Raw genomic sequence first — 19479 nt, forward strand, 5'->3', positions numbered from 1 at the left:
CTCAAAACCCAGCAAATAGTAAAAAAATCATTTTGACTTTCATGCTGCTTCTTAAAAGCAAAAGATGAAATTCCCATGTAAAAGGTACTGTCCCTGTACTAAAAGGAATGGCAACATTCTTATCTTCAAGGACAAAGAATTAAGTCCAAGAAAATACTGTATAGACCCTGTTAGAATAAATCTTATCTTTTGGGCCTCCTCACATAATTTAGTCACATTTTCACAGTTAACTATTCTTGTTTAATCCAGTATACTGGTAAATGACTCAAACTGCTTGACTCAAAATTTGGTTCACAGTCATAAGACTGCCTATTACAAAAAAAAACCAACAAACCAACCTTAAAGTTTAGCCTTATTCTACTTTGTCAGAAAAATAATTTGGATCCAAAAGTCTTTTATAAACTGATGAGTTCATATGTTTTGCTATCTCATGACTAAAATTCTAAAATATAAGCTATAAGATGTTTATTTATATGTATGTATGTATGTATTTGGAATGTGTTTATGCATATGTACATGTACTATAGTTGGATGTTGTAGCTACATAATAAAATATGGTATAGTTAGCCAGAATTCTCTTAAGCAAATTTACTCTGATTGGTTTAAATAAACAAGTACTCACATAAAATACATATTAATAGTAATTACCCAAATTTTTTTAGTTCACGTGACTTAAATCTTCGATAAATTAATTGGTTTTAAAATTGTTGATAAAATAAAATTAGAAGCATCTTCGATAATTTTTAACATATGTTTCTGCCTGGGTTTACTGGTCAGCTTTATATTTGCCTCTGCTAGATGTTTTAAGGTCGTAAAGCTGTAAACTCAGTCTAAAACAAAATGATCTTTGTTTATGCAATACTTTAATAAATAAGATTAGTATTTTGATTTGATAAAAACAGCTGTATCTTTTGAGTTACCAATAGGATACTCATATTTTTTTTTTTTTTTTTTGAGACAGAGTCTCGCTCTGTTGCCCAGGCTAGAGTGAGTGCCTTGGCGTCAGCCTAGCTCACAGCAACCTCAAACTCCTGGGCTTAAGCAATCCTCCTGCCTCAGCCTCCCGAGTAGCTGGGACTACAGGCATGCACCACCATGCCCGGCTAATTTTTTCTATATAGATTTTTAGCTGTCCAAATCATTTCTTTCTATTTTTGGTAGAGACGGGGGTCTCACTCTTGCTCAGGCTGGTCTCGAACTCCTGACCTCAGGCGATCCACCTGCCTCGGCCTCCCAGAGTGGTAGGATTATAGGTGTGAGCCACCGTGCGCAGCCAGATACCCATATTTTTAAGGTTCTTAGGTAAACACTTGATATTAACAGGCTATAAAATTAGTTAATAAAAAAATAACCCCCTAAATATATTTACGTCTATTAATCAAAATATGAATTTAGAAAAAGATAATTTTATATGAAAAAAACTTATGTGGTAAATTTTGTCCTAAGATAAAATGACTATTATAAAATTTAAAAAAAAAACTATAGGACTAAGACTGGGGGTCTGGGAAAATTATAAAGGTCTAAAGTCAAAGAAGATTTATAAAACTGATCCTAATGAAGGAAGTTTTATGTGTGTTCACATTGGCTGGGATTAGAAAGAAATTATTTATAAGTTTTTCCAAAAATTAAACATTGCTGTCAGGAGTACACTGACACAGGACCAGAATCTGGTCCCCTATATTTGAACAATAATGTTTTCTTGAAGTGTTGATCTACTTTTAATAAAACTGTGAGAATTTTTTGATTTTTAATTCTAAAATCTGTTTCTTAAACTGCCATCTTCTTCCCCCAGTTTCAGGTTAAAAATGCTGTCCTCTTCATTTAAAATGGTAAGTTCATTTCTTGAGGCAGAGTTTTGCTTTTGAAATTTTCAGATTTGTATCTCAGAGGTTCAGCTCCTGCTGCATCTCGCTGCACAGAACTTGCAGATCATACATCACTGCCTTTAGTTTTTCCTCCCCCCGCGAAGGCCTGGGATGATAACTCTCTTCTACAACTTTGTACTCAGTGCCTGTAACATTTTTCTCCAGTTCTAACTCTGCTGCTGTGGCCTGACACTATATTGTTTATCTTGAAGGCCTAAAAAAAGCAGTGTTTTTCTTCAGTATAACTTGATTCTGTACTCTTGGCATTTCTTGATGTGTCTGAATTGTTCCATGTAACCAGGAAACTTCTCCTGCTATTACTAAGAGTCATAAATTCCCCTGCTCAAGATACTGGTTTTCATGTTTACGTTCCTCTATAACATTAATATAATGTACATTCATAACCTTGGACACACTCTCCCTGCGTCTGATTAAATTCAAGTACCCTTTCCATCAGCTTTGACTTCCAGGTTATGTAAATGAGCTTCCCATGAGGAGAAACATTCACACTGCAGACTTTTCTTTGCCTTTTTGGTAGCTGGCCTACACAATGAAGATTTTACGTTTTATCAAGATAATTTTCTGTGTTACCTCTGTTAGTTTTTTTATTAATTAGGAAAAATGAGCTTTAAAGGGGCTAAGGTTTTTACATTCATGTAACTTTCTGCATTGCTTTTGAAGTCTTTTGATTAACATTCTTATTGAATGAATATTACTTTATAACAACTTATGATTTCATTTTGATGAAGTGTTTTGAGTCTTTTAGCATCTTTGACAAACATCCCCAATAGCAAATCCTAAATTGAGTCTTTTTAACCTAAAATTGACTTTGGGATTTTCTATTGGGCCCCTGGAAAGCCTCAAAAGACATCTTTCTCATCTTGTAGAGGTATTATTAATAAGTGATTAGGTATAGTTGGTAAATTGTATAAGAAACATTGTTAAATGCTAAGTGATACCAGATCTTCTTTTAGTTGCATTTATGGGTAGGTTGTTGATATGAATGTTTCAAAAATTATATAAATTTATAGAAATCTAATATGTTATCAGTCATAATTTTGGTTATCTTAAGATGCTATATATATTGGAAATAACTAAATTTCCTTGTTGACTGTAAACTTTTATTGGATTTTTAACCAGGCAATTCTAAGATTTTGTTATCCACCGTTACTGTTTTGAATTCTTCTCTAAAAAAACGTTTACAATCAGATTCATGGAAAAGACTCTAAAATGTTCTAAAATATAGGTCTCTGACACTTTAAGATCAATGGACTAAATAAAAATTTCCAGAACTCTAATAAAGAAACTGATAGATTCATGGAAACTACTGATCAAGATAAAGCGGAACAAATGTTGATTACATGAGACTGAGTAACTGATGAAGATAATGTTTTTAGGACTTTTATTTAAAATGCTGGTCTTTACTCAAATGTTTTACCTTGCAGATTTAACGAAATTTTCCTGTCTTAAACTATCTATAATTTACAGCAATTAGGTAAAGTATATTTTTGCAAACAAAGACAAAAGCATTTTTAAATTTTTTTACCTAATTCTTCCAAGAAAACTATTTATGAGTATTTTTATGACAATATGTTTTTTTACATAAGTCCAATAAAAATCTGCTTTATGTTTATAGCAAAATAAAAACATTGGTTATTACCAAGGGTTTGACTAAAATGTCATATTTGGAAATATGCATAAAATGCCTGTCTTCAAGGGTTCTAAGCCTTACAATGAATAAATAAAAACCGTCACTTCCTGCCAAACCCAGGAACCTTAAGACTATAAGTAAAAATCTAAAGTCTGCCTTGGTTTGGCTTCCTTGCCTCAACAAGTTTTTAAATCTGAGATTCCTATATAATCAATGTAGAAGGAAGAAGCTGTTTCCAAAAAGATTATAATATATCTGTTATTAGATTGTAAGTCTGTACATTGCTTTGGAGTTCTTGTTATCTGCCTATAAACCAAGTCCTAAATTTTTCTAGGTTCCTCTAATCCACCTTTCATCCATAAAAATTACTAAAACAGAAACTGTTCTGTTCCTAAAGCCCTATAAGCTGAAACTATATAAATTTTAAAGAAACAAGTCTTGTGCCTGATGCTGGGACCACACAGAAGATTCACGGAACTGCCTGATGCCTAATCAGAGATGTTCACACTGCAAACCAGGACAAGAGACTGACGTTTTCCACACTATAAATGGCTTTTTGTAAGATGTGAAACAAGACTCCATATCATAATGAGACTTTCACTCTCCTTAATGATACCTTTTTCATTTGACAGGATAATGGTATAATTAAGATTTTACAATCAGTAACTTCTACTGATAATTTGACAAAACCTGACCTAAAAAAATCCTTTTACTCCATATAGCGGGTAACTTTGACAACATCCCACAACTTTTTGTTCAAACTGTACTGATGGCTCCTTTTGTAAAGCTGATGTTCTCTGCTTTAACTCAACCCAGTCATAATATGCCACTAAGTGGCTACAGCAAGTCTCACCAGGTATGTGTGGACTTTTTGATCTGTTTAGTTGGTTACCTTCAAAATTAGGCTCATGGCTTAGAATTATTATTCAAATTGGCTTCATTATATTGTTGATTTTTTTTGTATCATAATTTTTAAACTTTGTTCTTACTGTCTGTCTAATCTTTGCAAAACCAACTCTCCTAACAGGATGTTAGCTCAAAACCTCTAGATGACTGCTGATGGAACTTAAAAGATGAAATGAGGCTAGAGTCCAAACAGACCTGCCCTGAGAACACTGTTCCTTCTGGCCTCTTTGTTACCCATATGTGGCCTGGGTCCTTGACATAGACCCCCCCATATCTTTCTCCTGACGTGAGACAGAGACAACAGGGACAGGTCCATCCTGGCACTGAGAAACAATCAAGCCTAACTTCAAAATGGTTGACAAGTGATGCTTTCAGAGAAAGATCTTGATCCAAAGGGGGAAATGTGAAAGTTGATCCTACAAATTGGATCATTCTTATTACACCCAACTAAAACAGAATCCAGAGACAAGAGCGGAAAAGCATTCAGGACACATAATATTGCTCCAAAAATGTAATTCTCTGCCAGTCCAGCTGCTGAAACTGCCTGTTGTAACCTGAGACTAGTTTTACTGACTGCTGAAATAACTTGCTGCAACTCTCGACTAATTTTGCCATTGCTCACCAGTCAGAGCTGGCCAGCTCCCCAGAACCTTACTAGTGCCAGCGGATTTTCTCAAAGAGCAACACATAACACTTCTCCTCTTATAAAACCTCCAACCTCTTCTTTGTTTCTTCAGACATATTGAAGACCACTGTTCTGTGTGTATGCCCTGAACTGCTGCTCTTTCTTCTCAAATAAAACATTTTAATTTCAGAGATTCATCTCTGCATTTTTATTTTGCTTTGATAGTAACATGTCAGAAGGTGGTAAATGCTTTAGAAAAAAACCCAAAGCACATAAAGACAACAGACTAGGGAAAGGACTGAAATTAACTGGTTCACCCACAAAGTGGCAGACATCTATCACTCATTCATATTGTGTCTCTTGCTGCTGCACTGTGATGTCAACTAGTTCCCACTTAGGTCAGCCTTGTCCAACCAACATTACCGGGAACCCATTCTGTGTAGGGCCAAAACCCCCAGGGATTCCTCCAGCAAGCACTCTAGCTACCTGTATTCAAGCCTTCCCCAGCTTGGTAAAAGGAACCCACCTGAGTCGTGTCTGACTCGTGTCTTTCTCTCACATCCACACTGGATCCATCAGCAGGTCCTGGAGGCTATACCTCCAAAGTACTTCCTGAATCTGGTGACTTCTCACCACCTACACTGACTGCTCCACTGCCAGTCCAAACCACCATCACCTCTTACCTGGATGACTCTGGTAGCCTCCCAAAAGGTCTTCCTGCCTCCATCCTTGTCACTTGGCTGACCATTATCCACACAGTGGCCAGAGTGATTTTTCTTAAGCTTCTATCAGACGTCTTTCCCTCTGCTTAGAACCCTCCAAAGGCTTTCCATAATACTATGAGTAAAATCTAAACTCCACAGCACAGCTCACAGGCTTTATGCAGTCAGGCACGAGAAGGCCTTTTCTGCCCTTATTTCCCTTCACTCTTCCCTCATTCATGTTGCTTCCACCTCCCTACTTTTTTTCTGACCCTGAGATGGAGCAAGGGTCCCTCTTAGGGGTCTGCAGGGCCCCCCAAGCATGGAAATAGAGGAAAACCTTGAGTCCCTTCAGGGCAAGTTCTGGGCACCTGGCTAGCCTTGAAAAGTCAATGGAAATAACAGTGGCCCTCCAAGCAAGCCAGAGTCATGAGGTGTTTTGGTTCCCTATGGAAACAAAAAGATGGCATCTTAACATATGTTCTTGAGTTGTTTTTTAGAAACCCCCCAACAGATAGAAAATGCAGATAAGGGGAAACTGAGGAATTGAACTCTGACTGTCATTCTTTGTTCTAAATTCCGCCCCCCCCCAGGAGCCTGGAGAGAGTCACACCCATCTTAACGTTCCTTTCTGCTCATCCAAGAATCTCTGAATCTACCTATGATCCATAGGTCCGCTGCTTCAGGACATCTCACCTTTTTGGCCTAGGCCAATAAATAACCTCCATGTATTCATTTCAAATTCTGTTTCCTGAAACGTACCTCGCCTTTAAAAGCCCTGGCCTGTATGTCACTGGGAACTTTGGGTCTTAGCTGCCCGTTCTCCGTTCTCCTTGCAAGGCGCCATCCAATAAAAATGCCTCTTCTCCTGCTGCAACTCTGAGCTGCAGTGTCTGGCTTTGTTGCACCAGGTGTGCAGGCCCCAGTTTGGTTCAGTAATTACCCCTGAACCCACCAAATTTTTCCCATCTCAGGACACCTGCTGCCCCTCTTGTCCCCACACCCCCAACGTATTCATCTTCAGGTTTCTGCATGGCTGCCTCATGCCACCACTGGGTCTCAAAGTGAATATTCCCACCAAGGGGACCAGCCAAGGCAGCGGCCCAGTCATTCTCTGCCACGTTGTTCTAGTTTACCTTTTTCCTATCTCTTGTTTATGATTTCTTGACTGTACTCCCCCCACCTTGCCCCAAGTACAATTTAAGGACAAGAGTACCTGACTTGTTCACCACTGTGCCCCTAGCACCCAGAGCAGCCCCTAGGTGACCAGCTATCTGGGACAGCTGCCAAGTTCCTTTTTAAAAACTCATCCCTATCTTCAAACTTTTCCTGAAATCCCATTTTCTCCTTGACATCCTTCCTGACAGCCCCCAACTTCTCACCTCTTGTTGCCCTTCCTGTCTACACTTAATATTGTCTAAGCTATGTGGTCCTTACACTGAGTCTCTCATTTCTGTGAGCGCTGTCTTCCCCACTCTCTTCAAGTCCAGGAGGGCCGACGCCAGCTCTAACTCAGAGTGTAAGAGCAAAAGAGCAAGGTATCTGTAGTCAGGAGGCACAGATTCAAGTTCTGGATCTATCACTCGCTGGCCATGTTTCTAGTCAAGCTACTCTCTGTTCCTTTGCCTTGGTTTCTTCCTCTATGACATGGAAACAATAAAAACACTACCTTTAGACTGTTGTGAGAATTAAATGAAATAATGCCAGTGAAAGCACTGGGTACACTTTCATGTGCTCAAGAGAACTCCCAGCTCCCAGTCCATAGTGAGGGGCTCATAACGTGTTTCTTGATTGATGGGTGGCCCGAGCTAAGGCCGATAGGATATGTTTTCATTATACAAAGTTCCTTTGTATCCCCACCAGAGGCACCACAGTAACTTTAGAATATAGATATCCCTGTATGTCAGCATGAGGAAAAATGAAAACACTGTGCCCACCAGGTCTGTCATTACAAGGCCAGGTCAGGGACCTGTGACAGAGTGCTAACACCCTTGCATAGGAGAGGGAGGCACAAGAAAACCTAGGCTTTTGCTTTGGTTTGGCCACTAATCCACTCACCACAGACAAGTTATCCCACTCTGAGTTTCAATTTCCTGATCAGTTCACTTAAGAGCTGGATGAGATTAGTAATCTTTAAAATTCAAAGTCATCATCACCAACAACTTTTTTTCCCCTCAATGAAATATTGAGGAATACATTAAAAAAGATAAAAGTAGAGTTATTTTGGCTGAAGTAGAGGGTAAGATGCCCAAGGCACCACTAACCTAGATGATCTGCTGTAGATCATCTCCAAGGTCAAGATGGAAACTTCTAATGCTTCTACAATTTTAAAAGACATTTGAAAAGAAATTACTGTGCTTCCTCATTTACTCCTGATACAATTTTCTGCAATTAGCAATTGACAGGATAGAGTAAGCTGCTTGAACTTTTCACAACGTAATTTACAACTGAAAATTATTTTGGAAGTTAACATGCCTTTGAAATGGAAAGCATTCTGTTTTCCACTGCTCCCCACACAAATCCTTTAAAGCAGCGGTCCCCAACCTTTTTGGCACCAGGAACAAGTTTCATGGAAGACAATTTTTCCATGTGGGGGCATGGAGCTCTGTGGCCACCCAGTCCCTAACAGGCCAGGGACCAGTTGGGGACTGCAGCTTTAAAGCTAAATTACTAAAATGATAGAAAACTAGGAGGTAAGTTGTTGGGAAGTTTAGGTCTTAATTGTTAGCTGCCTGTTCTCCTTGCAGAAAAGCAGAAATAAAGACAACCACACACACACTCAAAAGCAGCGAGTTCCCCTGGGCCAGTTAATTCCAGCAGCTCAGCAGAGAATGCACCATGAGGTAAGAGCTATGCTCCCCTTGGTAAAGCCTCCTTCATGGACCAGAAGGAACAGCGGACAAGGTCTGCTCACTGTCATTGTCAATTTTAGTAACTCACTGCAAAACACTTCTAAAGAGCCTGTGCAATGTGCTGGAAAAACCACCGGACGAGGCCTTTCTAGTTGACCCCAGGCTCTGGTTCTTCCTCAACTGGCCATGTGACCTTGGCCAAGCCCCATGAATTTCTGGAGGTTAAGTCTTCTCAGCCACAAAACAGGAATGGTAACAGCTTCCTCAAACATCCAACAGGGTTAAAAGAATTAAATAAGGAAACTGGTGAAATAGCGCCTTCACTGTTTTATGCTAAGATGCAAAGCTGTAACGAGTTAATCAATTAAATGCCAAACCCCCACAAGATAAGACTCTGTCCTATCATGTACAATCTTTCAGAGTCACAGGGCAGCGAAGTCAGGTCCAACATGTAATCTCACATTTAGAAAGAGCACTCCCAATTAGGAGACCAGTTTGCAGACCAGCTGGTGTGCACACGTGCTAAACAGCAATAGTCTACGGGACTAATAGCCTAAGGTCACAACTCTCAAGCAGAAGTTCAGGGTTCTTGCTATCACAGTTCATGAAGTTTCTATTATAAAAGGAACCCTCTTTGCCCATATGTAGAGAAAACATACTGTATGTCTCAGGCCACTCCAGAGAGAAGAGCAGGACCTACCAACTACACCTCTGAGCCAAACAACAATCCCCTAAGATAGTTAAGACCTTTCTCCCTACAATCTGAGGCAGGAGTTAACTTCAGAGTAAGCCCTTTTGGCCCAGAAGCCATTAAAAGTCACAGGCCCCAAGAGACACAGTCCTGTGTAATGGAAAGACCAGCAGATGGGGAGTGAGCAAACTAACTTGCTGTGTGACCTTGGGTAAGTCTCTTGCCCTCTGGTCCTGGATTTCCCAATCAATACAACACGGGGATCTGAGACGATTTCTATGGTCCCGTCACTATTAAGATTGTAGGTTTCCTCTTGACATCCCTCTGTCCCCTTTTTTGGTTCCAGTACTCACCTCGTGGCCATGGCTGAGAGGCTGCTGCACAGGGAACCCTGAGGAGGTGAGTCCTATATTCCCCCAAGGATACCCTGATCAGAGCACCAAAGACCCTCTGAAGGCAACTTGATTTTTAGACTACTTAAAGCCAAAACAGGAAAAGGAAGCTGAACCAGAGACAAAGGGGAAACAAACCCAAGTTAAAAACTGAAACCTAGGTAGAAAATAGAGAAACAAGAAGCTAACAGTGCAAGAGCCCCACCAGCGTGGGTGGCTGAGAGCCACTGCACAGGCCTGAAACCCCCAAGGCTGCCAACCTCAAGCCTCTAAGTGCTTCCTGCAAGGGCCCCGGCTGGGGGTGGGGACCAGGCAGTGGTGCTGGCTCCACCTCTGAGTAGCTCTACAGTCTTGTCTAAGTCAAAGCCATTAAGAGGTCTGGACCTAGGTCTCCCATCTGTTATAGAAAGCGCAGGCTCAGCACCGATGACTTCCTACAGGCCTTCATGAAACGGCTGCAAGAACTTGGAAGAGTCCTCGCGGATCCTCCAGAGAACAGAAGACTAGATGATAAAGACCACAAGCTGGTGAAGGCTTAATATTTGAGTTTGGAGTAAAATTTGTACTTCTGTTGGGGAGATACTGCTCTCTAATGATGTTTCAGTGAGCAATGTAGAGCCTGAAATGAAAACATTTGAGGAATATTGAACCTGGCTTTGTTATTTGTTCATTAAGTGAGCCTGTGGCCTTGATTTCCTCAACTGTAAAACGGGTTTAGTTATTCTTATTTTGACTATCTCCACAAGGTTCATAAGAAGACAAGATCCACTCCTTTTTTTTCCTTTCAAAATTTACTGAAAATAAGCCAGACACAGTGGCTCATGTGTGTAATACTAGCACTCTGGGAGGCTGAGATGGGAGGATTGCTTGAGGCTGGGAGTTTGAGAACATCCTAAACAAAAGTGAGAGCCCTCCTCCCCACATCTCTACAAAAAATAGAAAAGTTAGCTGGGCATTGTGGCAATGTGCCTATAGTCCCAACTACTCAGGCGGCTGAGACAGGAGGATCATGTGAGTCTAAGAGTTTGAGGTTACAGTGAGCTGTGATAAGGCCACCGCACTGCAGCCTAGGTAACAGAGAGAGATTCTGTCTCAAAAAAAAAAAAAAAAAAAAAAATACTGAGAACCCACTAAGCGGCATGCATTGTGCTAGAAACCAAAAAATTTAAAAGAATGTAGTACTTGTCCTTATAGTTTAGAAAGGAAGAGACTGGTAAGTTAGCAAGTAGGTGCATTAAAATATTACTAATGTAGTATAAAATAGCTGTACAGAGTACAGAAGAAAGATCAGCTCTAACTGGAGAGATGAATGTACTTTGAATGTTGAAAATGCAGTTAATGGGGTTTGAGACAGGGTCTCACTCTGTCATCTAGGCTGGAGTATCGTGGCCTCATCACAGCTCACTGCAACCTTGAACTCTTCAGTTCAAGTGATCTTCCTGCTTCAGCCTCCCCAGTAGCTGGGGCTACTACAGGCTCTTGCCATGATGCCAAGCTAATTTTTCTATTTTTAGTAGGGACAGGGTCTCACTCTTGCTCAGAGCTGGTCTCAAACTCCTGAGCTTGAGCGATCCTCCGGCCTTGGACTCCCAGAGTGCTAGGATTACAGTGTGAGCCACTGTGCTAGGCCTCTAAAAGGCTTTTAAAGATATGCATTTCTCTTTAAGCACTGTTTTAGTTGCAAACCACAATTCTGACATTGTAGTTTTCATTTTTGTTGTTCAAAATAACTTTTATTTTCCCTTTTAATTTCTTCCTTTAGGCCGGGCGTGGTGGCTCATACCTGTAATCCTAGCACTCTGGGAGGCCAAGGCGAGTGGATCACTCGAGGTCAGGAGTTCGAGACCAGCCCTGAGCAAGAGCGAGACCCCCGTCTCTACTAAAAATAGAAAGAAATTATCTGGCCAACTAAAAATATATATAGAAAAAATTAGCTGGGCATGGTGGCACATGCTTGTAGTCCCAGCTACTTGGGAGGCTGAGGCAGTAGGATCGCTTATGCCCAGGAGTTTGAGGTTGCTGTGAGCTAGCCTGACGCCACAGCACTCACTCTACTCAGGGCAACACAGCCAGACTCTGTCTCAAAAAAAAAAAAAAAAAAAAAAAAATTCTTCCTTTATCCATAGATTATTTAGAAGTATTTTGTTTAATTTTGAAACATTTGGTATTTTCCTACATCTGTTGCTATCTGGTTTTAATTTAATTCTACTATGGTCAGAGAATATATTCAGTATGATTTCTTCTTTTGTTTTTCCTGGTATGATCTTTTACATTTAGAGAAATATGTTTTATGGTCCAGCATGTAGTCTATCTTGGTGAAGGTACCATGTGCACAAGAAAAGAATGTATATTCTAAAATTGGGTGCAGTGTTCTCAAAATGTCAATCAGGACAAGGCAGTTAATAGTATTGTTCAGAAGTTCTATGTCCTTGCTATTTTTTGTTGTTGTGGTTTTTTTTCTGTCTAATTCTTCTATCAAATGCTGAGAGAAAGGTCTTACAATCTCTAATTATGACTGTGGATTTTTTTATTTCCCTCTTTAACTCTGTCAATTTTTATTTCATGTATTTCAAAACTCTTGTTAGTACATTTCCTATCCTGTATTGGTTTTCTGTGGCTGCTGTAACAAATTACCACAAACTTAGTAGCTTATAACAACACAAATTTATCATCTTACAGTTTTGTAAGATAATAGTTTAAATCAGAAGTTCAACATGGATCAGAAGTTCAACATGGGTCCCACTGGGCTAAAATTAAGGTGTTGGAAGTGCTGTGTTTCTTGCTGGAGGCTCTAGAGAAGAATCATTTCCTCACCATACCCAGCTTCTAGACACTACTTGCATTGCTTAGCTCATGGCCCCTCCCTCCATCTTTAAAGCATGCAATGCAGCATTGCTCTGACCCTTCTTCCATAGTAACATTTCTTTCAGACCACAGTCTGGACACATTCTTTGCTTTTAAGGACCCATGTGATTAGACTGGGCCTACTAGATAATCTAGGATAATTGCCCCATCTCAAAGTCCGTAACTTTAATCATATCTGCAAAGTCCCTTTTGCCATGTAAGGTAACACATTCACAGGTTCTGGGGATTAGAGCAGGGTAGTGGGGGTGACGATATTACTCTGTCTACTATACATCCTTTTACTTTCAACTTGCCTGTTTTTTTTGTATTTAAAGAATGTATCTTGTAGACAGTATATGATTGAGTCTTGCATTTTGATCCAGAATGACAATCTCTATCTTTTAATTGGGGTATTTAGTCCATTTACATTTAATTCATTGATATAGTTAGAGATAGGTCCATCATTTTGCTATTCATTTTCTGTTTGTCTCATCTAGTTTTGGTTCTTCTGTTTCTCCTTTCCTGCATTCTTTTGGGTAAACTAAATACTTTTTAGAATTCCACTTGAATCTCTCTATTGACTTTTTAGTTATTAACTCTTCATTTTTTAGAGGCCTTTCGAGGGATTACAATATACATCCTTAACTTTACACAGTATACTTAGAATTAATATTGTACCACTTCATGTAAAATGTAAGAACTTTGCAACTGCATAATTTCATTCTCCACTTCAATCCTTTATGGTACAGCTGTCATATGTATTACATGTTCATAATACAATGCTATATATTTTTGTTCTAGATGGTCATATATCTCATATATATTTACATATATATTTAGCATTTCTTGTACAGCAGGTATGTTGGCAATAAATTCTCTTAGTTTTATCTGAAAAATATCTTTATTTTGTCTTCATGCTTATTGGTACTTTTTCTGAATAGAGAATTCTGAGATTTTTTTTTCTTTCAGCACTTTAAAGATGTTGCTTCACTATCTTCTGGCCTCCAGGGTTTCTGAGGAAAAGTCAGCCATCATTCATATATAATGGTCATCATTTCTTTAAATATTTTTTTTCTTCTTCATTCTCTTTCCTCTCTTCCTCTGGGCCTCAAATTACACACATATAGAACTCCTGATATTATCTCACAAGTCACTGAGACACTGTTAATTCTTTTTCTTTACACTTTTTTTTTTTTAGAAAAAGACAAGGCCTCACTATATTGCTCAGGCTTCAGTGTGGTGGCTATCCACAGATGTAAACATAACGCACTACTGCCTTAAACTCCTAACCTCAAGCTATCCTCCCGCCTCAGCTTCCCAAGGAGCTGGGCATCTGGCTTGGTTAATTATTTTTCAATATTTTCCCCTTTTTCATATTAGATGATTTTTATTGTTCTGTCTCCAAGTTTACCTGTCTTTCTTCTGTAGTCTCTGATCCACTTTTAATATCATCCAGTAAATTTTTCATTTCTAGTACTAGCATTTTCCTTGATAAATTTTTTATAATTTCCATTTCTCTGTTGAGATTTCCCATCTGTTTGACCATTTTATCCACCTTTTCTTTGAAGTCTTTGAATGTATTTATTATACTTACTTTGAAGTATTTTTCTGTTCATTCTAACTTCAGGATCATCTCAGGGTCTACTGACTGACTGCTTTTTCCCCTTAAGTCACATTTTATGACCCTTCATATATGTACTAATTTATGACTGTATGTTAGACACTGTTATGAAACATTTAAGAGACAGGATTATGCTGTCTTCCTTTAAAGGTGTTTGTTCTGGCAGGTGGGTAAACTGCTGGCAGATCCTTTTGGTGCTGTCAAGCTTGGTTTAAATCCTTCTTAAGTTTTATTTCCATTTTGAACTTAGCTCTATGGTGTGGTCCCCTTACTCAAGAGCACAACCTTACTCTTAAGGTATGGCGTTCGGGGGGTCTCAAATGAATGCCTGAGGTGCTCAGTGAGGTCTCTTCATTCACATATAGCTGGATCTCCAGCATCTCCCAGCACTGAATGACCTCTGGCATCATTATTCAGCTCTTAGCCCTACAACAGACAATCTTTGCTAGGCCTCATGGACAGTCTCACTCTGCACATGCACAGCCAGCCCTTGGCCAACAATCCAAAGTGAATCCTTACATAGAACTCTGCTAGCCTTGCCCAATTATGGGCTTCCTCTTCTCTAGTTTCTTGCCCTGCAAAGTCCAACTATTTCAGTAGCCTGGAATTCTAATATTGGCCTCCTGAGCTGATTAAGGTCACCTTTCAGCTTAGCTCCACCACTCTGTGCTATGACCAGTCAGTGACCACAAGCAGAAAGCCAGGGCCACTGCGGGGCTTCTTCATGGCGTTTCTTTTTTCAAGAATCGGAATCCTGTGCTGTTTAACGCCCGAAAATGGCAAGGATTTAATATTTTGTGTGAGTTTTAGTACCCTTTGTATATTCAGTTAATGCATATATTTTGTTCAGTTTCATAGCTGCTTCTGTCAAGAGAGCAAACCATTACCATTATTCTGTCATGGCCAGAAGCAGAAGCCAATTATGATTAAATTACCAAAGGGTATTCTTTTTCATTTCCTACAAGATGTCAGCATAAGTGTAAACATCTTCACTGTGAAAAAGTGCCTTTCAGTTTCACACCTCATTTCTTCTGTCCTTCACATGTTACTACTGTATTTTGTTGGTTTCACTAAGTAGGTAACAGGAAAGAGTGACCTTTTGGGAGGTATTTTTTTAACTCTATCATCTAGCTTTAATAAAGCACTTGCATAGTGCTTTCTCATAATTCTTTATGAGAAAGCTCAAGAGATGTATAAAGATTTCTGACCAGGGTACTATGAGATATGGATTCTAGCCTTTGCTTTATTATTGACATGTTGTATGTCCTTGGGCATTCACATCCCTACTTTTGACCCTCGCTTCCTCATCTGTTTGATGAATGGAATGGCCTTGTTAATAACCATGTACTGCAGGAATAGTACCAGTTCCTAAATCAATCATGTCAGGGCAACAGAAAATGGTGGAAAAATAGAATAGGAACTGTTGGTACATGAGAAGCATATTTAGCAAGGAAGTTAAAAAATGAGCATTATATAAGGTAGCACCTTATAACGTGATACCATGACTTGAGTTCAGCAGGTAGTATACTGCTTAGGATGCAACAGGTACAGGCTAAATGGTGACTGCATAAATGAATATTCATGAATGAATGAATGAGTGAATGAAGAGGAAGGGCACCAAAACTCACAGAAAATATTAAATCCTAAGGTATTTACCTCTGGTCTAAAACAAAGATAAAAATCCTTTGAACACCACCCCTGCGGGAAGAAAGGCAGAAGCCAATTTATCTTGTAGCCTAATGGTTAAAGTTCTGTGCTTTCACCTTGGCAGCATAGGTTTAATTCTTGGGCAAGGAATGAACTTGTTCTGGTTTGGTATTTGTGTAACTTATGCTGTTTGTTGACACTAGTGAAAGTTTCCTTTCTTTGAGCTGCTTTTGTGACTTTTTGGTCTTCTAAAAACTGTTTTCCTCCTTTTTGGAGACACCTCTTGGTTAAGGCTTATCGGTTTCACTGAGAAGGGTACTTTAGTTAAAAGGTTCAAAAGCAAAAATGTCAGCTGTTTGTCCCAGCTAGAATTGGCTCTACTTACTTTCACTCCTCCCTGCTCCTTCCTCTTCGCTGATCGCTGAGTTTTGGCCAAGCAAAGGTGGCCAACTGTCCAAACTGTTTAAGGCAAATGCTGAACTACATATACTATCAATGAATTTTCTTTAACCACGTTGCAGAGCTGGAGTCTTTCTGAACTTTTTCTGGTTCAGCCGCCTGATTCATGAATTGTTCTTTGCTCAATTAAACTCTGGTAAATTTAATTTGTCAGAAGTGGATTCCGAAATCGAGCTTCCAGAGACCCCCCTAGGAGCACCAAGTGGACAAGCAAGGTACCCGCCAGGTTGTGCCCATTACTGGAGTTCACGGGTGAATTCTTTCTCGGATTCTGAAGCTCCACACATTTGTGTTTTGAGCTCTCCAAGTTTGAGCAAATTTTTGATCCTAACTGGTTTGAAAGTTGCAAGAGAAACTACACTGGGTGTTGGATCAGATTAGATCTGGGTGTGGGATCAGATTAGATCTGATTATTAACAAGTTTAACAACTCTTCTGCCTCAGCCTTCCAGGTAGCTGGGATTATAGGTGTGTGTCACCGTGCCTGGCTGATTTTTCTGTTTTTTATAGAGATGGGAGTCTCACTTTGTTGCTCTGATTGGTCTCCTGCCTCTGCCTCCCAAAGTGCTGGGATTGCAGGCATGAGCACTGCTCCTGGCCCTTAATTGGATACCTTGAAACTCTTTCATAAAAAATTTTTATACCTATAAAAAAGGGAAATTTCTGTCTAAGAGGGAGGACTAAGTCACTAGAAACTCTCACTATTGTTCTAAATTTACATGACAAGTCTCACCTTTGTTTAGAGTACTTTTCCTGGCCATCCTGTCTTAACGGGGACTTTACATACAATCTTTTTTCCCTTGGTATGAGTAAATGATGATATAATATTTAGGCCTAAAGTCCTAGCTCTGTGCCTTTGAAATATAAATTTTCTGCCTTGATTCACCTAGGAGTAATCGTTTTAGAAGGCAAATTGTTGCCTAGCTAACAATTTCTTAGGGCAGTAAAATAGGTAATTAAAAGATTGATGATTTGAGTTTTATAACACACACACACACACACACACACACACACACACACACACACACACACATTAAAGCCAGAAAATAAAAATTCTGCTTCTGTCTGTATATTTGTATGTCTATACATGTCAGGTGTGTGTGATATTTCACTAACAAAATATATAAGAGAGCTCTAATTAATCTGCTTTAAAAAAAAGTAAAAAATAAGCACTTAAATTTTTTTTTTTTTTTTGAGACAGCGTCTCACTCTGGTGCCCGGGCTAGAGTGCCGTGGGATCAGCCTAGCTCACAGCAACCTCAAACTCCTGGGCTCAAGCAATCCTACTGCCTCAGCCTCCCAAGTAGCTGGGACTACAGGCATGTGCCACCATGCCTGGGTAATTTTTCTATATATATTTTTAGCTGTCCATATAATTTCTTTCTATTTTTAGTAGAGACGGGGTCTTGCTCTTGCTCAGGCTGGTCTCAAACTCCTGAGCTCAAACGATCTGCCCGCCTCAACCTCCCAGAGTGCCAGGATTACAGGCGTGAGTCACCGTGCCCGGCCAAGCACTTATATATTTTATCAGGAGAACAGGAAAGAAGAACTCAAATGCCTTTTAGTTCATGTGACTTTGGTAATCTTCAATAAATAAAACTAGTTTTAAAATTGTTACTAAAGTTTAAATGTTTTAAGGTCATAGAACTGCTGCTTCTGTAATATTTTTAATATATGCTGGGTTTGACTGTGAGCTTGTTTTTGGTTTTGAGCCTCTGGATTCTGGGGCCTGGACAGATGGCCATGCTGAGTCCTGGGGACGTGTCCTCAGTGCCTAGACCAGCAGCTACAAGGCACAATCTAGCCCAATATGGCCCCTTCTTCCCTGTCCCAGCTTTGCCTCCTGGCTACTCCGGAGGAATTGGGTCCTCCAGGCATCCTGTTTTCCATCTTGAACTTTGCACCTGGTAAATGAATTGAGGACACAGATAGGCCCTGTCCTTTATAGCCCTTTTTAATGTCACATGGCTGTGTGAGACCTAGGAGGACCAGGAAAGACCTTAGGGATGGAACCTATGTTGTGGTTTCAAAATTCTTTTCAATAACTTAAAATCTTAAAGTCATGTTATGTTAGGTTAAAGAGGATAATCATAAATTGAGTCATTTGTAAGATAAAATACTACTAATACTAAAAATTAATTGTTAAACATAAGTTTAAGTTTATATACCATGACATCTTATTTTTATATGATATAGGAAACTAAATATATTTAGGTATGCTAATAAAAATTGGGGACTGATAACAAAGTTACTTTAACTTCCCAGGTTTTTTAAGAGTTCACATTATGATTATTACATGTAATTAAAACTACTAGATAGAAGACAAATAATTCTACATGAAAAATAAGATATATTTTTTATAAAAAGTTATAAGACATAGAAATATAGTTTTTGTTACAAAAGACAATTTTGTCTAATGTATAGGTTTTAAATTAAAAATAATTAAAACTAAATGGATATGCAAGTTAAAAATAAAAGTTATGAAAAGTTTATAAAAATCTTAACTTACAGTAAAATTAAAATTAGATGGATTTGTTTATACAATTTTATTAAAATTAACTTTACCATTAATACTCTAATACAATGGTAAAATTCAGTTTTCTCTTTTGAATTAGATTTTCATATGATATTAATAGGAATAGCAAAAGATTTTGTTCACCTTTTAAATAAACTGCAAAAAAAAGGGGAAGAAGGAGTGAGAAAGAGAGAGACAGATTTAGTTTGCCTCCTCATTAACCTGTATTCCAGTTTGTCTGTATTAGGTCTTATGATTGTTTGGGAAACTGAGTCTCCTCTCTGTAAAAGAGTAAGATTTTTGCTTTTTAAAAATCTTTTAATTATCAGTTTGGCTATGTGAATGACTAGTTTCATAGTAACCTGTAATCTTGTTTTGTAACAAGTATTTTATGACAGACGATTCATAATTTCCTGCTTCTTAAGTTTTCACTAAAAATTTAAAGTTACTAAAAATAAGAATTCTAGTCAATGCATGTGATTCTATGTATAAAGTGTACCAAAAAATACGATATGTTTTTAATAAGAAAAATTGTCAAAGAAGCATAAAATGTGTTTTTATTAAATATGTATATAAGTTTATCTAATTCAGAGGTTATTTAAAGGTTGACTCAGAATACAAATTTGGGAAGAAAATAAAAACAAGATAAAAAGTAACCTGTGAGTAAGAGAAAAACATGTAAAAAGGCAATGAATATAGAAATATATTTTT

At 38.7% G+C, this 19479-nt stretch overlaps 1 protein-coding gene across 3 annotated transcripts in view; it reads right to left on the reverse strand.

The window, feature by feature from the left end:
- EVL (Enah/Vasp-like) overlaps window positions 1–19479 on the reverse strand; it is a 175692-nt gene that overhangs the window by 74014 nt on the left and 82199 nt on the right. Inside the window, exon 1 of one of the 3 annotated variants that reach the window (XM_045560788.1) lies at window positions 9645–9921. The exons of the other annotated variants lie outside the window; for them this stretch is intronic. Within the exon in view, the coding sequence (XP_045416744.1) occupies window positions 9645–9655 (11 nt within the window). The 5' untranslated portion in view covers window positions 9656–9921. Of the gene's footprint in view, window positions 1–9644; window positions 9922–19479 lie in introns of those variants that run through there. 3 annotated transcript variants of the gene reach the window in all.

The sequence above is a fragment of the Lemur catta genome, chromosome 1, assembly GCF_020740605.2.
Source record: "Lemur catta isolate mLemCat1 chromosome 1, mLemCat1.pri, whole genome shotgun sequence".
NCBI lineage: Eukaryota > Metazoa > Chordata > Mammalia > Primates > Lemuridae > Lemur > Lemur catta.